Genomic DNA, 22403 nt, shown 5'->3' with positions numbered 1-22403 from the left:
GTGATCGTCACTCCAGTGCTCCAACATAGGTGCTTAATGCGTTCCTTAAATGGACCGGTCGAAGGTTGGAAAAGAGTGTAATCGGTCGTTTTTATAAACATTTGTTACTCTTTTAAGAGTGTCGATGGCCGTCTGAACATTTGTGAACTCCTACTCCAGTGACTGCCTAGATTTATTCTGCATTTGAGTTTGATATATTTGAAAGAAAATCCTGGAATTAAACTTTAATATATTATTATCCACTAAGGGACTAGCTTAGTCTACATTTGAAATGTTCGGGGTATGTGGAAATAAGAACACGGTTATAATTTGCTTACATTTAATATAAATACTACTATTATATCAACTTGGGGTAACACACTATGCAGGTTCGCATGCTAAGGAACTATTATAAGAATAAATATATATAAATATTTGAATTCTAAGTACAATTTCAATACGTGTATTAAAGTTTACAAAATTAACATATCCTTATTGATTTTGGTACTAAAATATAACAGCTTATAAAACGAGTCTATGAATAAAACCTGTTCTAATGTGTACATTAGTAAAGAGAACAAAGGTTAATCTAACGTTTAGGTACTGGATTCCTTTGGGAAGTATATTGCTTGAAGCTAAAAACATTGAAACCAGTTATAGGTTAAAACATTCTTAAACTTGTTACCTTATCCCGTAAACTGTAGATGTACAACATCTTAACTTCTAACTCTAATATCACATTGTTCAATCCTCTCTCCTATATATTTTGGTTCTATCAAAAATATTGGACTACATAAATAACAATATTTTACAGTTTTTACAACGTATTGTTGAGTCAAAGCAGTCGAAAGTGAGGGTAACTGTGTATAGTGTAGCACATAATAGAAGAAAACTCTTTTCTAGGTTTGGCTAATTTTTGAAACATTAAGATAGTACTTAATAAATTGAATTTACAATAAGGTATAGCTGCCACTACTTTTTACGATAGGAATGGACGACTAGACTACAGACATTTAATGAGTATCGATAGGATGTCCACATTGTCGAAGAGAGATTAGTTACTTGTTGTGTAGAGGGCACGAGAGACACAGCCAGCCAGTCTTGTAGTCCTGCACAGAAATAAATGATTATTTGTTACAATATAATTTAATAACCAACTATACCAAACACGTATATAGAATCTGGCTAGAGCTGTTTCCATATTCACGGAGACAGCTAAGTTACATTGATAAGTGAAGGCCGTGAGAGGAACAGCAATAAATCAGGATCAACAAAATCAACAAAAAGGATCGTATCCAAGAGTGATCTCGAGTGATCCGAAGGCGTGCGATATCTTTTTAAGAATCTACACAGATTCCATATGAATACGATTTTTAGAATTTAAAAACTTCAAATTTCAGATACCATTCTTCCAGAGGAATTAACATATTTTCAATTCCAAAATATATAAAATTAATATTTTTTCCGTAACATTTTAAACGTATTAGAACATTAACTCATGTTTTTCAAAATAAAAAATATTTCAATCCCTCCGATCATATTTCACATACTTACTGTGAAAATTTGAAATTCTTATCATTAGACGTTTTCCATTGGGCCTGGTTATAAAACACCCAAAATGACTACCTCAAATGTCTATAATTCCTCGTAAAGCGACCCACAAAAGTGTTTGTTCTTTTTCTGTCTTCAGGAAGGATACCTTGAAGGATTATGACTATTATATTTAAAAAATTTGACTTAACCCAAAATCGATTGCACCACCTTAAGACAGTCGATCACTGACTGACACAAAAATGATATGAGATGATACAGGAACTTCTTTTATCATTCTTGGGATGCAGCATTTTAAACTGTACCTCTTTATTTCTCTTTGCAAGAATGTCACCTGCCAAAAACCACACTATTTTGAGTTCTCAGGACAACTTGACCCAGAAAGACTAGACCGAGAAAACTTCGATTACACTTCTATAAGTACGATTTCGTTCTTGAACATCCATGGCCTCTAACAATCTCGCTATCCAACATAGGTTTTGGAAAAATCAGACAAAGACGGCTGTTATATCGATTGTGTGAGAGACACATTGACATGCTGCTAGCTGTTTACCATCGAATAAACTAAGCACAACCACTTGAGACTTATCATCACTCGAGACAATCACCTTCACAATCTTCCTCCGTCTGTAGATTGTGGAAAAAGATATATTGACAAATTTAAGAGGAGCGTAAAGAGGAAACAATCGTCATCCGATCATCTTTATAATAGCGACTAATCAAGTTAGCGTAACTCGCCAAAATGTAAGGAGGAACTGGTTTAGTCCATACCAAGCAACTCTTATTTCATTTTCATTTTAAACTCTCTCATTTGAAACAGCAATCAAGAAGTGCTTTCATGTTCTAAAGAAGTAAAGGCATCTCATTGAGTCCACCCAACTATCTCAACGACAATCTCATGGTTTCATCTCTGTCTCCTAGGTCCTTTCCCTGACAACTGTATGTTCTAGCTTGTCTAATGAACTTGAAAGCATAAAGAACTAATGAGTCTAGAGAACTGGATAACGCCGCAAACATTTAGTATTTAGTAGCATAGTGAGATATAAATCTTTTCCCATCTACGGAGAGAGCTTATTTGCTAAGTGTGTAGTGAGTGGTGCACACAAGCGCATGTTTATATCATCGCATTCTAAAACTAACACCCTTAATTTTGTTACAAAAGTATAGGTAATTATATGAAAGATGTCTGCACAATATTTAAATACAAATTTAAAATTTGCAGTGCCAATATTTTTATAGAGGTCAGATTGTAGATTAGTATTTAGTTCTGAGCATTATTAAGGTGTGTTAAAAATTAAGGCAACAAAATCTTACCATTTGAAGGTTTCAGTTCCAGAATTGTTCTGTAACAGATAGAATTATTAATAAAGTTCTACTATTAACATTTCTTTATTTTATATGGCATTGGATTTTTAGAGTGTTATAAACCAACGTCTAAACATTAAAGATTATCATTATTAAGAACAATTGAGTAAAAATATGTAAATATTGTAATCTATTAAGGACATTAAATTTATTGATTACATTTAAGATTTACTCAATAATAGCTGTTACAAGAGGCTTCGCAAGCAATTTCATAGGCTTTGCACGTGAATGACTTCTGGTTCGAGTGAATTGTATTTCCTGCGACAATATTGATTTTGCCTTTTTCCCCAATCAATATACAAAGGTCTAAGAAGCCTATTTCTGCCAAAATTAAATTAAAATGGGTTTTATATGTCTTTAAATTTAAAGTAAATGTTAGTTACTTTGTCTTAGCCATCTGCACTACAGTACTGACCAAGCACTGCATACGTAATAAACAATATTTAAGTTTAAAGTATATATTTAGTAAAATTTAAGTAATTTTCTTATGTGGATATTTTCTTACTATGTGCTCAACGGTGATTGCAAAAAAATTAAAGTGTTGTAATTATTAAGCTTACTTACTGTATGATTTTTTTCTCATTTAAGCCTCAGCGTCTTAGCTATGCCGGATTCGAAGTTTAATGGTTTTCTATTGTCAAATTACATTTAAGACTATAAATGTAAACAAATTGAAAATAGTTAATTTCGTTAAACATGTGGTTGTGCTGTCATAAAAGGACGTTTACACAGAACAGTTGATTACAATTAACAGGCTCTTTCAATTTAAACGGTTATAAAAATATTCTTTTCTTATTGACCTGTTTTTCTTTTTTGTTTTTTAATTTGTTTAGTGAACTTTTACAATATTTAATATATATTTTGCTATTAGGGGCGGGGAGGAATCCAACAAATCAGAGATCATTATAATCGGCACAACCATTCTTGAGTTATAAATTGTGTAGCTAATCCCACTAACTTTGTTTTATGTATATAGATAATTGTGTAAAACAATAAATATTTTTATAAATAGCATTGTTATGCGGTGTTACCTGCCACATTACAATAAAATTACAAATAGATGTTCGTGTCACTGTACATTGAAAACCATAAACAGTTCTTGAAGTTATCAGCTGGTTTAAAAGAACCGTAGTTTGCAAGAAATTCTCCTTGAATACATTTTTTCAAGCTATAAATTCTGGTCAACTAGATCTGTTTCTTGATACTAAACTGATACGAATTGTTCTGATATTACTGGATGGACTATTTTCATGTTTAAAACTACTAGTGAAATCATGGATATGCCAGATTTAAGAACACAACGAATAAAAAAATAAGAAAAAACGTAAAGTTTACTATTGTATCTACAAATATATACTTTAGACACTTACTGATTTTTGTTTTTTCAAGTCGTCCTCGTAAATGTTCCACTGCATCGAGGAAATTGCCAGAACGTACAGGATTGCTGTAACAACCTGAAGCCAGTTATTGTGCAAAATGTTTTCATATGAGCTTTTAATAACTTGTGAATCCAAGATATAGGAGACCAGAGATTGATACTTTAGGTCCGAAATTAACGAATTCTTAGACTCCAGAGACGATAAGATACGGTGTTCTGCAACGGTAAATCGCCGATTTCGATGTTCCATTGAGGATAGTCGGGTGTCATGTAGTTTAGAAATAGCAGAACTGGCATAATGTCGTCCTGAGGATAACGCACGTCGAGTTACCGGTATAATACGGTCCTCATGGCGTCCTGCAACGGAAAATCGGTCATGACTACGTTCTAATAGAGAAGATAGTTCTTTTTGTTCTGATCCAAGTAAGTGTGCCAAAGAAGATCGGGTTACACGACGTTCTATTAGACTGTAACGATGTTCTGACAAAGAAATTCGTGCTTCACGGCGCTCAGCTTGAGTAACTCGTACTTCCCGTCGTTCAGATGGAGACATACGAACTTGACGTCGTTCTTCCGAGAGAGAACGTGTTTCACGCCGCTCAGCTCGAGACAATTGAGCTTCACGTCGTTCAGCTGGAGCCATTCGTAACTCTCGTCGTTCCTCTGAGAGGGACCGTCTTTCACGCCGCTCAGTTCGAGACAATTGAGCTTCACGTTGTGCAGCTGGAGTAACTCGGACTTCACGTTGTGCAGCTGGAGTCAATCGTAATTCACTTCGTTCTTCTGTGACTGATCGTGTCTCACGCTGCTCAGCTGGAGTAACTCGGACATCACGTCGTTCAGATGGAGCCATTCGTAACTCACGTTGTTCTGCGAGTGACCGTGCTTCACGGCGTTCAACTGCAGTAACTCGTATTTCACGTCGTTCAGATAGAGACATACGAATTTGACGTCGTTCTTCTGGGAGGGAACGTGTTTCTCGCCGCACAGTTCGAGACAATTGAGCTTCACGTAGTTCCGCTTGAACCATTCGTAACGCACGTTGTTCTTCTGTGACTGATCGTGTTTCACGACGTTCAGCTGGAGACATACGAACTTGACGTCGTTCTTCTGAAGGGGAACGTGTTTCACGCCGCTCAGCTCGAGACAATTGTGCTTCACGTCGTTCAGCAGGAGCCATTCGTAACTCACGTTGTTCTACGAGTGACAGTGCTTCACGGCGTTCAACTGGAGTAACTCGTATTTCACGACGTTCAGATGGAGACATATGAACATGAAGTCGTTCTTCTGAGAGGGACCGTGTTTCACGCCGCTCAGTTCGAGACAATTGAGATTCACGTCGTTCAGCTGCAGCCATTCGTAACTCACGTTGTTCTTCTGTGAGTGATCGTGTTTCACGACGTTCAGCTGGAGACATACGAACTTGACGTCGTTCTTCTGAAGGGGAACCGTGTTTCACGCCGCTCAGCTCGAGACAATTGTGCTTCACGTCGTTCAGCTGGAGCCATTCGTAACTCACGTTCTTCTGTGAGTGATCGTGTTTCACGACGTTCAGCTGGAGACATACGAACTTGACGTCGTTCTTCTGAAGGGGAACGTGTTTCACGCCGCTCAGCTCGAGACAATTGTGCTTCACGTCGTTCAGCAGGAGCCATTCGTAATTCACGTTGTTCTGCAAGTGACCGTGCTTCACGGCGTTCAACTGGAGTAACTCGTATTTCACGACGATCAGATGGAGACATACGAACATGAAGTCGTTCTTCTGAGAGGGAACGTGTTTCACGCCGCTCAGTTCGAGACAATTGAGATTCACGTCGTTCAGCTGGAGCCATTCGTAACTCTCGTCGTTCTTCTGAGAGGGACCGTGTTTCACGCCGCTCAGTTCGAGATAATCGAGATTCACGTCGTTCAGCAGGAGCCATTCGTAACTCACGTCTTTCTTCTGAGAGTGACCGTGCTTCACGTCGTTCTGCTGGAGTAACTCGGATTTCACGACGTTCAGCTGGAGACATTCGTAACTCTCGTCGTTTCTTCTGAGAGGGACCGTGTTTCACGCCGCTCAGTTCGAGACAATTGAGATTCACGTCGTTCAGCTGCAGCCAATCGTAACTCACGTTCTTCTGTGAGTGATCGTGTTTCACGACGTTCAGCTGGAGACATACGAACTTGACGTCGTTCTTCTGAAGGGGAACGTGTTTCACGCCGCTCAGCTCGAGACAATTGTGCTTCACGTCGTTCAGCTGGAGCCATTCGTAACTGACGTTGTTCTGCGAGTGACCGTGCTTCACGGCGTTCAACTGGAGTAACTCGTATTTCACGGCGTTCAGTTGGAGACATATGAACTTGACGTCGTTTCTTCTGAGAGGGAACCGTGTTTCACGCCGCTCAGTTCGAGACAATTGAGATTCACGTCGTTCAGCTGGAGCCATTCGTAACTCACGTTGTTCTGCGAGTGACCGTGCTTCACGGCGTTCAACTGGAATAACTCGTATTTCACGGCGTTCAGCTGGAGACAAATGAACTTGACGTCTTTCTTCTGAGAGCGAACGTGTTTCACGCCGCTCAGTTCGAGACAATTGAGATTCACGTCGTTCAGCTGGAGCCATTCGTAACTCTCGTCGTTCTTCTGAGAGGGAACGTCTTTCACGCCGCTCTGCTGGAGTAACTCGGGCTTCATGTCGTTCAGCTGGAGTCATTCGTAACTCTCGTCTTTCTTCTGAGAGGGACCGTGTTTCACGCCGCTCAGTTCGAGACAATTGAGATTCACGTCGTTCAGCTGGAGCCATTCGTAACTCACGTTGTTCTGCGAGTGACCGTGCTTCACGGCGTTCAACTGGAGTAACTCGTATTTCACGACGTTCAGATGGAGACATACGAACATGAAGTCGTTCTTCTGAGAGGAACGTGTTTCACGCCGCTCAGTTCGAGACAATTGAGATTCACGTCGTTCAGCTGGAGCCATTCGTAACTCTCGTCGTTCTTCTGAGAGGGAACGTCTTTCACGTCGCTCTGCTGGAGTAACTCGGGCTTCATGTCGTTCAGCTGGAGTCATTCGTAACTCTCGTCTTTCTTCTGAGAGGGACCGTGTTTCACGCCGCTCAGTTCGAGATAATCGAGATTCACGTCGTTCAGCAGGAGCCATTCGTAACTCACGTTGTTCTATGAGTGACCGTACTTCACGGCGTTCAACTGGAGTAACTCGTATTTCACGACGTTCAGATGGAGACAGACGAACATGAAGTCGTTCTTCTGAGAGGAACCGTGTTTCACGCCGCTCAGTTTGAGACAATTGAGATTCACGTCGTTCAGCTGGAGCCATTCGTAACTCACGATGTTCTGCGAGTGACCGTGTTTCACGCCGCTCAGTTCGAGATAATCGAGATTCACGTCGATCAGCAGGAGCCATTCGTAACTCACGTTGTTCTATGAGTGACCGTACTTCACGGCGTTCAACTGGAGTAACTCGTATTTCACGACGTTCAGATGGAGACATACGAACATGAAGTCGTTCTTCTGAGAGGGACCGTGTTTCACGCCGCTCAGTTCGAGACAATTGAGATTCACGTCGTTCAGCTGGAGTCTTTCGTAACTCTCGTCGTTCTTCTGAGAGGGACCGTGTTTCACGCCGCTCAGTTCGAGATAATCGAGATTCACGTCGTTCAGCAGGAGCCATTCGTAACTCACGTTGTTCTACGAGTGACCGTGCTTCACGGCGTTCAACTGGAGTAACTCGTATTTCACGACGTTCAGATGGAGACATATGAACATGAAGTCGTTCTTCTGAGAGGGACCGTGTTTCACGCCGCTCAGTTCGAGACAATTGAGATTCACGTCGTTCAGCTGGAGCCATTCGTAACTCACGTTGTTCTGCGAGTGACCGTGCTTCACGGCGTTCAACTGGAGTAACTCGTATTTCACTTCGTTCAGATAGAGACATACGAACTTGACGTCGTTCTTCTGAGAGGGACCGTGTTTCACGCCGCTCAGTTCGAGACAATTGAGATTCACGTCGTTCAGCTGGAGCCATTCGTAACTCACGTTGTTCTGCGAGTGACCGTGCTTCACGGCGTTCAACTGGAGTAACTCGTATTTCACTTCGTTCAGATGGAGACATACGAACTTGACGTCGTTCTTCTGAGAGGGACCGTGTTTCACGCCGCTCAGTTCGAGACAATTGAGATTCACGTCGTTCAGCTGGAGCCATTCGTAACTCACGTTGTTCTGCGAGTGACCGTGCTTCACGGCGTTCAACTGGAGTAACTCGTATTTCACTTCGTTCAGCTGGAGACACATGAACTTGACGTCGTTCTTCTGAGAGGGAACGTATTTCATGCCGCTCAGTTCGAGACAATTGAGATTCAAGTCGTTCAGCTGGAGCCATTCGTAACTCTCGTCGTTCTTCTGAGAGGGAACGTCTTTTACGTCGCTCTGCTGGAGTAACTCGGACTTCATGTCGTTCAGCTGGAGTCATTCGTAACTCTCGTCTTTCTTCTGAGAGGGACCGTGTTTCACGCCGCTCAGTTCGAGATAATTGAGATTCACGTCGTTCAGCAGGAGCCATTCGTAACTCACGTTGTTCTGCGAGTGACCGTGCTTCACGGCGTTCAACTGGAGTAACTCGTATTTCACGACGATCAGATGGAGACATACGAACATGAAGTCGTTCTTCTGAGAGGGACCGTGTTTCACGCCGCTCAGTTCGAGACAATTGAGATTCAAGTCGTTCAGCTGGAGCCATTCGTAACTCTCGTCGTTCTTCTGAGAGGGAACGTCTTTCACGTCGCTCTGCTGGAGTAACTCGGACTTCATGTCGTTCAGCTGGAGTCATTCGTAACTCTCGTCTTTCTTCTGAGAGGGACCGTGTTTCACGCCGCTCAGTTCGAGATAATTGAGATTCACGTCGTTCAGCAGGAGCCATTCGTAACTCACGTTGTTCTGTGAGTGACCGTGCTTCACGGCGTTCAACTGGAGTAACTCGTATTTCACGACGTTCAGATGGAGACAGACGAACATGAAGTCGTTCTTCCGAGAGGAAACGTGTTTCACGCCGCTCAGTTTGAGACAATTGAGATTCACGTCGTTCAGCTGGAGCCAGTCGTAAGTCACGTCGTTCTTCAGTGACTGATCGTGCTTCACGCCATTTAGCTGAAGTAATTCTGACTTCACGTCGTTCAGCTGGAGCCATTCGTAACTCTCGTCGTTCTTCTGAGAGGGAACGTTTTTCACGCCGCTCTGCTGGAGTAACTCGGACTTCATATCGTTCAGCTGGAGCCATTCGTAACTCTCGTCGTTCTTCTGAGAGGGATCGTGTTTCACGCCGTCCAGTTCGAGACAATTGAGATTCACGTCGTTCAGCTGGAGCCATTCGTAACTCTCGTCGTTCTTCTGAGAGGGACCGTGTTTCACGCCGTTCAGCTTGAGACAATTGAGATTCACGTCGTTTAGCAGGAGCCATTCGTAACTCACGTTGTTCTGCGAGTGACCGTGCTTCACGTCGTTCAGCTGGAGCCATTCGTACGTCACGTCGTTCAGTTGGAACCATTCGTTTTTGTTCTGTGAGAGACCGTGCTTCACGTCGTTCAGCTGGAGAAATTTGTACTTGATGTTGTTCAACTGCGAGTATCTGTGCTTCTCGCCGTTCAGCTGGAGACATTCGTACTACAAGTCGTTCAGATGGAGACAGTCTTAATTCACGGTGTTTTTCTGCGATTGATCGTGCTTCACGCCGCTCATCTGGAGTAACTCGTACTTCCCGTCGTTTAGCAGGAGAAATTCGTCCTTCACGTCGTTCGAATACAAGTGACCTTGTATCACGCCGCTCAGATGGAGAAACTCGTACATCACGTCGTTCAGCTTGAGACACTTGTACTTCACGTCGTTCTGCTTCAAGTAACCGTGATTCACGCCGTTCTACTGAAATTGGGCGTGCTTCACGCCACTCTGCTGGTGAAATTCGTACTTCATGTCGTTGTTTTGCGAGGGATCGTGCTTCACGCCGCTCAGCAATGTCTCGACGTTCTGTCAAGTATGTTCGATCTTCACGGCGTTCTGGTGAAGATAGTCGTGTGTCTCGATGTTCCGCCAAGAGCGTTCGCGCATAGATTCGTCCAGAAGAGAGTGATCGTGTGTCTCGGCGCTGTGCTATGAGTCTTCGCACGTCACGATGTTCAAGTGAATGTGATCGGTCTCCCCGAAGTTCTGCTAGGAGTTGTGTTTCATGTCGTCTAACTTGGGGCGATTGGGTACCACGATTCTCCACTCGGATTGCTTGGAGTCGCTCTGTAAGTTGTGGCAGACGTTGCTCTGATTTAGATGATCGTCTTAGTTGCTCAGATTGCAGATCCTGGCGTTTTCTGGAGTCAACAGCCGGCTGTTCCATTGTTTCGTACCGTCCACTGGACAGCATTCTTGTTTTTCGTAATATTGAGGAATTCACCAATGTGTTCTTCCGATCAATCTGTTTTGGGTTTGCTACACTCAAAATTTCGATTGTATCAGTAGTGTGATGTTTCAGAGGTAGTTTGTTTTTTGATAGACAAACAAATGCATTGCTTTCACTTCCTTTCCACGTAGAGTTCCTAGTCATAAGCAGGTCCGCGTAAGTTAGATCACATCCGGTCGTCCTGAATATTCTGTTTTCTCCTGGGTCATCATTTTCTCTGAAAGAAATCAAACATATAGTTTTAATTGAGAGTCTCTCTATATCTATACACACTTCGTTGATATATCTAATACAAAGTACCTTCAGGAAACTTACAGTACGATGTTGTCTAGCAGCGGGGTGTTGAGGTCAGGAATGATGCACTGCGGCTGCTCGCGGCCCAACGCGCAGATGTTGGGACACGCGAGGTACAACAGCAGGCAGCATAGCCGCGTCAGACACTTTGCACCGGGCAGGATCACTAAGCGAGTTCGCCGCATTTCTACAACCACGACAAACCCAGTTGAACTAATGCATTTTAAAGAGTTTTTGCGCATTTTAAGGATGCTTATACACTTTATATAATAAAATGTGATCCGTCGAAAGATGGTTTCCAAATATATCTAAAGTATAAATTCAAAATCCGATATCCAATATCATCAGCAACCAGCATCACCGGTTTTTTCAGCATAACACTTTGTCAAGTAGCTGCACTTGAGAGTCATTTTAATTTTTGACATATAAGAACAATTTTAAATTTCAAACACTTTTCGCCTTACTTTTAGTAGTACAATTATGGTAAAGATATCATTTTGAAAATATTAATTTACCAATACGCTTGTTGGTTTTTTCGATGTATTTTTTATTATTTGTACAGAAAATTTTTTATTATATTTTATTGTTTAGATATAAAAAACTAGCGTTGTCCATTCTAATATTATTTAGAGACAGAAACAGTTTCAATTCTGTGTCAAAGATTTTTAAAATTACCACATCTGAAAAATACAATTTCTTTTTATTTTGTAAATAACCTATAAAGTTTTCAAAGGGGTGTACAATTTCTGAAGATGAAAAATAGAGAGCTCATATAACATTTGAATAAAGGAAATTGTTTATTTGATTGCCTGTTTTTCCTATTGATACTCAATGGTCAGCATTTTATGTTTTAATAAAAAACTGAAAACAATTGAAATGGTATTTAGACAGTTCGAAGATGTTTTGTTTATCTACATAAGAGAAGTTGATTTTTAAGCACTGAGTGAGGCAGTTGTTTGTAATACCAAACGTAATCGATGCAACTTGTCTCCAAGTCACAAAAACATTATGATCAAACAGAGGTAATTGAATGGTTTGAAAAAGTATCATATTAAATTAGATATAACCCATGGAAACGTCTAACTATTTTGCCTGAGCGAATAATTACAGCATTTATATAACGAGAAACTTAGTATGGAAAACGTCTTCAAACGAACGAGATGCCCTAGTGAGACATTGACTAATCAGCTAGTTGACTGCCTAATGTATTTTATTCTATAAGGAACTATTTTTCTAAATAAGCATGAAATGGTAAAAATGGTAAGAAACCATACTGAAACATTTTACAGAATTCTAGTACCTAAATAAGGACAGACTATGGTTCAAGATTTATTTATTTACATTCCAACGGAGAAAACTACTTAAAATTAATACGTATAAAGTATTAAAATAAATTATTATAAAATAAATAAATAATTGTATAGCAACATGATAGTATGCAATTAAAATAGTAACATAAATAAGATACAGAAGCTACAGAAAAAAAACCACTATCAGGCAAGGACAGAATCAATCTCAGACGCAGATAAGCAAGAGAACATATTCTGACTTCACAGACACCTTCGTGGAAATGTCCACTTCTCGACACTCAGATCTGCCCAATCGCAACATCCTTGTTCTATCTGGAACTGTGACATAATGGCGTCCTAAGATGTAGTCTGTCAGGGCACTCCGATATACACCTCGCAATGCAAGTCAGGACTGCAGATGAGTCTATTTAGTAGTTATATAACACACATCACTGACAGCGTCTTGTCTGCAAATCCTGAAGATCAAGGTCAGATTGGAGTGATAAAACAGACATTATTCCGTAAGGTAGCGACTGCCGGATACCAACAGACCTGAGAAACTTCCACTGGACGGATTCAAGAATCTTCTTTTGACAAAAATAAAGGTAATCAGACAATGCTACCATGTATGTTATTTGGAGAGTTCACGGAGAATGGAACAGTACAGAATCTCAGAGTCAAGTGACTTTGTGAACTTCAAATGGATTTGGAACGAAGCCCAGCAACCGATACAAATTTTACCAATATAACCAAAACAAAGATTTCTAGAAAATAAAATTTCAATTTCTCTCACAGTCCACACCTCTCCATAGGTTACGCATATGTAAATTATTCTAAGTGGGGCTCTAACCTAGTTCTGCAAAAATCATTAAGTGTTACTTTTTTAATAACGACTGACTGAATTTATTTTTGTAAAACAACGTAGTCTAGAGAAATAAATACTATTAGTAAATATAAAATGGAGTAATGCTCCTCTTCTATATACACAAACTCACAAAATACATGAGCCTTCACAAACACCGTTAACTATTTTTAATATAGTTTATATATGTGCAGATGTTTGGAACAATCTCAAAACGTCAATAGATTTCCTATTATAGAAAAACTGGAATGTAAGTGAACGAAAATGTATATTTGAAAGGAAAACCGAAGGGCGTAAGCCACGTAATGGTGTCAATATGCGCGGCTAAATTATTTGTTAGAAATTACAACGACAATTTTACATCGTCTTTTACTCGTAACAGTGACACATGGAACTTATAAAATTAATTAATTTACTGGAATCTACATTGTAATAAGAATTAATTGTTGTTGCCGTTACATTATGTAACATTTTATAAAAACGACGTCGGTTGCCAAATTAGTCATAGCTCTGGATTGTTTATTGTGACTTAATATAATGGAATAATAAGCTATTTTGCCATATAACAGCTAGTGCAAGCCTGTTCATCACATATATGTGTTAAGACTACCTTGTTTTGTATTTTTAAGAATTTTACTTATTTATAACTTTTTCAACCATTTTTATGGTAGTAGGAAGTTTGATAAACATTTTTATTAGGAGTTGAGTATTTTAATAAAACTAAAACTATTGTAATTCAAAACAAAATAAAATTAGATAGTAATACCGAAAAATGAGCTTTTAAATTTGTTTTTACGATTTGCGAACGGATAATATATTACAAAACTTGAAACAATTACTATTAAACTTAGCTTAAATAAACACGTTAATTACTAAGCATCACTTAATTTACAAATTAGTGTTTACAAATAATGATTGCTTACGTTAACTTTCTATTTTTTATTAATTTATTATTTAATATTGGAATTTGGAATTTCGGACGGAGCCTTGCCCTTAGGTAAAGAGTAAATTAACCAACGTCCAATGTATTAAAGGTTTGCACTGCAAAAAGGAGAGAACAAAATTAAATGGCGTTTATAAAGTATTAAACGTCAATAATGACCTCTTTTGAAATAATACAAAATTATTCATTTTAACCATGACACATTGTAAAATTATATTCGTTACTGTTTCACGGGACAGACATTTCTCCGACCACACGTCGCGTCGGCGAGACTGTACGGTTTGATATTGCGCGGCGATTGAAATGTTTGCGGCATCAACTGATAAGTGTGATAGGGGGAGCCAAGGTCAGCTGCTCGCGGAGTACGAGAGGAGAACGGGTTCACATCTTACATCACAAGCGACATTTCAATTCTGACATTTGCTGTGCTAAAACTTGTCTATATAATGATAATATCAATATTATAACAATGTTTTGAGTGATAAGCTCGAGCTGAACATGCACGTCTGAATTTTCAATCTTGGTAAGAAATAAATCGTCCTTTTATTTAATGGAAGGAGAAGTAATGTTTAATTTTGTGGCTAAGTACCTTGTATCGACTTTCTATAGAAAGTTTTATTGTATAGGTGGCATTATACACATTTTAATACAAAAGGGCCAACATTAATGATGGGGGGGGGGAGGGAGGAAGTTTGTAAGAGTTTAGGGAAAATGTTTAAGAAATATGTGGGAATACGGAATTATACCACCACTGAGTGGGCTATGAAAGATTTGATTCTTAAAGATCATAAGATAATATGTAAGTGTACTTCTTCATTATTGTTTAACATTCAGCAACCATAATCTAAGTACAAACACGAAATGTCGTCCCATTAACTCTAAATAATAGTAAATACTGAAATTATTTAAAGCAAATTTTAAACAATACAACTCTAGCGGGGATAATTAACGTGGATTCTTTTCCATAAAAATAGCAATATAAATTAATTGTACTGTGTTATAATAGTAGCCGGCTTGAGGGGGTGTATTTTATCAACTGTTACTTGTACCTTTAAATCTTCAAATGGAGTTTATGTGGAAAAGTGTTCTTTATTTTCCATTTGAAACGTAAAAACAATTTTTATGTCTTTCCACATTGAAGGTTTAAGTTATTAGTTAAATGACGGCTTTTCTAAGTGTTGTGGAAGTTTTACAATTTATTATTAACATGCCAGCAATTGAAGACTCGTCAATACAAATACAGCCTTAAAACAATTAGGCCTTGTAAAATTCCATAATCTAAGATTGCTTACCTTTTAAAATAATGAAAACTCGTTGAATTTGGCTGGATAATACTGTCTAAATAATGATATAGTTAAGGTTGTCATTGGGTTGGGTTATTATTAATTGGTTTAATCATAACTAAGTATTTTAATACTTTTACCTTTTCAAATGGAAACAAAGTTATGCGCATAATGTGAGAAGTATGCAGATTAGCGTACATAAATACATTTTAACTACACGTTGCAAACAAACTCAAGATTCATGGACTACTAGTTTTTTAAATTTAAGTTTTATAAATATTTCCTAATATGTCCCAAAAGTATTTCCTTTAATTATAACTTATTAAAAGTAAGAATATAATATATATTACTGTATAATCATTATGTTATTGCAAAAATCGACTATTCCATTTTTAACTGACATTTACACGTTTTAAAATGTTTGAACTGTCTTCAACAGTATGAAGTAAACGAAGTAAGCATTAATAAAACATACCTTATTTAAAAGAAATTGCAACACAATTTTTGCTCAATAGTTAATATTAATTTAATCTGTACTTGTTATGAAACTAAAACGGAATATACTAAAACTAACTAGCACGATTTCCATAAAAATTTCCATTCACAAAAATCTAATTAAAAATAAAAAGCCAACCGTTACGCATCATAAGACAAGCGGTACAATAAGTGGAATTTTTAGTCTGTGTAGCATTTTGTACAGGAAGAAAAAATCACTACTTCAGCTCCTTTGATAGCTCAGTTGGTAGAGCGGTGGACTGTAGAGTGAGAGTAATAGCTGAAATCCATAGGTCGCTGGTTCAAATCCGGCTCGAAGGAATTACTTTTAATTTACTTATTACTTGAAATTTAAGTAAAACATTTATTCATTGTAACTGCAATAAAATTTAAATTCAAATTTTTATAAATAATAATTTTGATGAAACATTTTGTAAGTTTCCAAATTAAAGAGCTACTTAATAGTATTCAACAGAAATTGAATTTTTGTTTATTGTATATTTGTATTATGTATACATATGTATTACTCTTTGAGATTGAAGTGAACAGTTTTATTTACTAAAAATGCAATAAACTTTCCAATCTAAATAAAACAAGAAATATTTGTATGAAATACTTTAAAACACACGTTGTTTCTGAAATAAACAGTATAACGTGTTTCATAAAAATATTGATGAATTTAATTTACATGGAGACGTTTATTGTAATTCCAGTTAATAAAAATGTTCACCAAAGTTTCAAAAAGTAATTCCTTCGAGCCGGATTTGAACCAGCGACCTATGGATATCAGCTTTAGTTTTCACTCTACAGTCCACCGCTCTACCAACTGAGCTATCGAAGGAGCTGAAGTGTAGTGTGTCTTTGTTCCTATTATGATATACATAGGCTCCTTCCACTTATTGTAGCCTCAGCGTAACCTACCCATTATAGTATTACTATGGTCAATCAACTATTGGCATAAATTTTAGAAATTATAAATGCAAGTTTCTTTTGAAATCGTGCGATTGTTGGTTCTTTTGGATTATAAATTTAGTTTGGCAAAGATTCTGATGTAATTTATATGGAATAGGGAACGTTTTTTCAAGATTTACTTCGTTGACCTCATACTGTCAGCGGGATAATTAAAAAGTTATAAACTTGTTAAAGTAGGCTGAAAAATGGAATAATGGATTTATTTATGAACATATGTATACTTACATTTAAAAAGCTGTGGTTAAAAGTTGGTTAAAATGCCACTCTCGATTTTTATAATATTGTATTTATTCATATCTATGTAAAAGGTATTTGAAACTTCTCAGGATATCAGAAAAAGATATTGTAAATTGTAAACAAATATATACATGCTTGATCACTATAGTATTGATGAATTTTTGTAAACCTCAAATACAGTTCTAATTGTATTTCTATTATTGTACAATCACTGGTTGTGTTCATAATTAGAACACAAAACACAAATTTTGTCATGTGTTCACAATTTTGTGTGTGTAGACATTAGAAATTCATTAGTGATAAGTGACATTGCTAATTGAAATTATTTATTATTCGCATTCTTACAGAAGCAGTTAGTTATTCACTGTATTTCTATTGAAGTTTGCACAATTAATTAATAAAATATTCAATAACGATGTAGATTAATAGTTAATAGTGGAAAATTAAAAATTATCTTTAATATGTGCTGATATTAAAGAGTTCGTTCCTATTAGGCCTACCTCACAGTATAAAATATTGTCGAATACCTTGCGCAAATGATTTGACATGTTAAAATATCAGTATAACATGTTTAAACAATAAAAATAATTTTAGTTTTTATTAATTTTTAAATTCTTATAGTTTACAACTTTAGTAACAAACAACTGTAATACTTTTACTAGTTTACAACTAAAATATAAATGTAACCAATTAAGCATAACTTTTTAAACCTAAGTTTATAAATTATTTAAAAGACAGTTTATTTACTGTTTAAAAGATAAGTTAGGTTTTACTATGAGACAACTATACTTTGATAATTACAAGGAGTGAGTGAAACAATTTCATTTAAAATATTGAGAAAATATTAATTTGAAAGTCTAAAGAGTTTCTTTCATATAGTGATTCATTTTCGTTGTCCACAATACACTAATATTGTCATAAAAGCATTCTTGGAAAAGATCTGCTCATACGAGCTTTCGTCATTACAATAATACTAGTTGCTATATACAGTAGTTTTCTATAAATTAAACGTGAGAGCGTTTTTATTGAAAGACCCTATTATAATTTTCCCTTTGGTGGTGGTTACGAAAAAAGGGTTTTTTAGTTCAAAATAATTTTGCGGATACACATTATATTCCCTGAATTTGTACTACAATTTCTATAATTTTCCCAAAAGGTTTGAACCAATTTTGCATAATGCTACGGATGCCTGTGGATCTATCATTCAACACAGTCGGGGATACAGTTGCATTTACAGTTATTTCATTATTTTTAACATACAAACTTTTATTCAATTTTGGAAATCATATCTCTATTTAACTTAGTTCAATTAAACATTTAACTCCATTAAAACGTTCTAATTTGAATAGGTACTTATTTATTTAAAATACATGCAGATCCATATAAAAAATAATGCACCGAATTTAATAAACATATTTTTCTAAAATAACATTTGCAGTTAATTAGTTAAGTTGATGTTATTCATACTAATAACAATTACATTAAATGAGGTTAACAGATACAAAATAACGAATTTAAGTACGGCAATATTTCATTTTTTAACGCAAAGATTTCCACAATTTGAAAGTTGGTTTAATCTTAATATGTAATTTTATTGAAATGTGCTTATGAATTATTTTAATTAATATTTTGAATTTTTTTTAATATTAGCAAAGTTGCTACCGCTGGTTTCTTTTGGTGCGTTAATAAGCAAATCGTTCTTTAATTATTAGAAAGTTGACAGTGGAGCTAACATAATGTTTTAGATGCATTTGATGTTACAGTCTCTAAAAGAAATTCTTTTAATACATGAGTGTGTACATAGTGTTGTGTATATAGATAAAGCATACTGGAATATGTATAATATATGGAAGCTGAGAACTCATAAAGAAAGACCTTAAATTATATAACATGAAACTTAAACTCTAGTACTTACGCATTCTTTTTTGTACATACTAAGATGGAAGACATTAAACATTGTAAGAACAAGGTTAATTTCTAGACTAGTAGATCAATATTAGTCTATTTCAGATACTGATAAAATCTATAATGTCAAAACATGCTGGGAGGGTGACTCTCTATGGAGGAGAAATAAAAACATTGGGCGCTATATATTTTTATATATTGTCACTATAAATATTATATATAGGTTATCTTTTGCAAATAAACTTTACACAGTTATCACACAATTTTCGGATAGCTTTGTCTGCCCTTACTCGATCGCCGTGCCCACTGAGTTTTGAGTTAAAGGGTTGAATCTCAAATAGCGCTCACGAGACCGACCACTCCGACCCTTTCCGAAATGTAAGTGTTTCAGTGCCATTTGTTTATTTTTCTTGTGTCAGATTAGAATAATGTAATTGTGTAATGATTAAAAATGGCTAATTTGTTTTTAGTTTGTTGTATTTATAATAGTTTGCTGATTTTAACGTTAAAATAAATTACTAAATACAATAAATAAGTAGACCTACAATAAATTTATTTAAACAGAGTGTCATATGTTCATGAACCTAAAATATTCAAAATTCAATTCAATAACTCAATATTCACAAAAAGTATCTTTAGATCAACGATGTCGTTTTGAAATTACTGCAAGAGACAGAATTCATATGTTTATAAACTTGGAAGTAATTATTAAGTAAAATAAAAAAGTAAATTAAATAAGTAAAACCAGGAAATAAAAATCAGTTGCTCGATCATCATATTCCTGTTAAGGCGATGTATTCTTCTTCATTTAACATATCAAAAAATTGCGTATTTCCATAATTGATACTACCGTATTTTAGTATAATATTAATAAATTATATATTCACATTTTTTAACCAAAAAATATTTGCTTAGCTTTTTGTTACAGCTTATTCATATGTACTTATGTTAACAATAAGAGAAATGCGAATAATATAAAAACATTATGAATTATCAAAAATTTAATAATGTTACTTGTATCACTGTTTAAGAAGTACGAGCGTTTTGCATTGATTTCACGAATTAAGTTTGGTTAACAACACTCTAGAAGCTAAGCTACAAAACGTTATTAGCTTGGAACTAAAGTCCGTATCAATTTCCTACTCTAAAATAGGAAAAGGTACTATTATTTTATCACAAAAAGAGTATTTACAACACATAGTTTAGTTTCCAGTTATATTGTGTAAATGGGAAGAAAATTAGTTCCACAGTGCCAATACAAAATCTGTCACTTCCTGAACATAAATATCTTTATATATTTTTTAAAGTATTAGAGTCATAGCTGTTTGAGAACTTTTTACGAGGTAGGAAAAATAATAGGGATTTTTAATTACTCATGGAGAAGTTAAAGCTATATGTAATTTGGTAACAATGTTATGAGCAGGCGAATTAAAAAAAGTTTTTTGTGTGATTTGGAACGCTTATGATGTCATCAGAGGGATTGGAAGAACCCTTATTTAACCTCTTATAATATTTGCACTCTTTGCAATAATTGCTAAATCCGTATACCAATAGCATCGATATTTCATTACTACAAGTTGTAGATTAATATCACAAGCCCCGGAAACAGATCCAAATAAATATTTACATAAAAATTATGTTTAGTCTGTTATTAATTTGTTACAATTTTATAAACTGCAGTTTTACAAGTGAAGACGCTAAACCTTTTTAAACAAATGGAAAACTAGATTAAAGTATGCAAAGTCACGTTTTGATATGATAATAATTCTGGTTGAGCTTAAAAATGGCCAGAAACGGAAAGTACAATATGGTTATAGTGTATAAAGTTAATATATTATGAGAGATATAAAATCGTGATTTTTGTAAGATTCTTCTTAAAGAACTATTTCTACAATTTTAAAGAAGTTTAAGGTTTTGAATGGAATATTCAGAGCGATTTAATCGATCGAATGACAAAAAGGGAGTGAACTCGCAGTTGCAGACACACAGACTCGCATACTGTACCTGGGCGACTGTTGCGAAGTGGAGGATCCCAGCGAGTGAAGAAGACCGGCCCAGGACCCTGGTCTATATACCCTCAGAAGCAATCTGGGCACAGGTGTGGCGGTCGTATCTCATCCTGCCAATACCACAGACGAGTGCGCTGATGACATTACCCTTATCAGCTGAGCCCAGCGCACCACAGCATCCCACGCGCTAGGGACATTGTCACCACTTCCATTATACGGTTCTCTTGCTCACTCATTGGATACTAACTGCTTCTTAATGGATTCTTTCACGAGTTTAGTGTAATAATGTTATATAGAGAGACGCGTGCTTTATTGCATAGAGAATCTGGGTTTTTACTTTAGTAAATTATGCTGATCTATCAGTAATGTATTTTACCCTCGTATTCATAGCATCTTAGCAAAATAATTGTTTTACTAAAAAACTAGCTTTTAACTAACGGTGTCGCTTTCCTGACATAAAACAGGAATTGGGAATAGTAGCCCTACATTTCTGCAAGGAATGTTGATTTGCAATGCCAGATTTCAAGGTAATGTGCTGTATAATCTTTTGCAAATATCAAATCTTCTGCAAAAGATTATACAGCTCGGTGTTACTGCAAAAGAAATTAGACAGAAGTTTAGATAGCAATGAGTTCAGAAGCTCAAGTAGCTGAATTGTATGAACATTGAGTTCATATAACAGTGGTTTACTGTTAATCATAAGCTGCTAAGTACTGAAAAAACAAGATATGTTGATTTTAGTATAAAAAAGTATTAAATTTGTCGATCCATTGTTTTTATACATGTGCGCATTGTATAGGGGAAACCAGATTCTGTACATAAAACCAATTGTAGCTTTTGAATAAAACTAATGAAATAAAGTATTTATGAGTTTTTTTGGATAGTGAAGTAAATTAGAGTCCAAAGTAAAATAAATAATGTATTTTTATTTTTATGGGATTATGTAACGAAAGAGTATTGAGTGTTATATTTTTCCCTAATTCAAACTCGCATATATTTGGGAGTAATACCTGTGAATCTTATTTAAATTCAATAAACGTGTAGCAAAATTTAATTAGACTGATATCATAATATAGGTTTTAACATTCTTGACCTTCATTTATTTATAAAACATAGAATTTTACCTTTAAAATATACTTTAAAAAACTTTGGTACTAAGTTTAGGCATCAAAACACAAAAGATACTGTATACCTCAACGCCTTTTATAACATCTACCCTAGTTGTATGTTTAATGACTTTTTCTGCTGTTAATTTCTTGATAATGAGTAAAATAAATTCGTTATAGATTGGCTGTTCTATATTACGTTTAAATTATTTGGTTTCTATATTAATGCATTTTAAACTTATATATTTTAAACTATATATATTTTCGTTCATTGAATACTGGAAATATGACCA

The 22403-nt window shown here is 36.1% G+C and overlaps 1 protein-coding gene and 2 non-coding genes across 3 annotated transcripts; 1 reads left to right on the top strand and 2 right to left on the bottom strand.

Annotated features, from left to right (window-relative positions):
- Positions 1-305: 305 nt before the first annotated feature.
- Positions 306-21126, bottom strand: LOC124363604 (trichohyalin-like). Its single transcript, XM_046818860.1, is given in 7 exon segments — positions 306-1088; positions 2845-2873; positions 4266-6212; positions 6256-7161; positions 7164-10932; positions 11031-11196; positions 21000-21126. Coding segments are annotated over 6 exon segments (6870 nt in total). The 5' UTR covers positions 11195-11196; positions 21000-21126; the 3' UTR covers positions 306-1033.
- Positions 16111-16202, top strand: Trnay-gua. The gene is given in 2 exon segments: positions 16111-16147; positions 16167-16202. It is a non-coding gene; the product is annotated as a tRNA-Tyr (tRNA).
- On the bottom strand, positions 16631-16722 carry Trnay-gua. The gene is given in 2 exon segments: positions 16631-16666; positions 16686-16722. It is a non-coding gene; the product is annotated as a tRNA-Tyr (tRNA).
- Positions 21127-22403: the final 1277 nt, after the last annotated feature.

This window comes from Homalodisca vitripennis, chromosome 5 (genome assembly GCF_021130785.1).
Source record: "Homalodisca vitripennis isolate AUS2020 chromosome 5, UT_GWSS_2.1, whole genome shotgun sequence".
Taxonomy (NCBI): domain Eukaryota; kingdom Metazoa; phylum Arthropoda; class Insecta; order Hemiptera; family Cicadellidae; genus Homalodisca; species Homalodisca vitripennis.
This window is presented reverse-complemented; position numbering and strand designations above follow the sequence as displayed.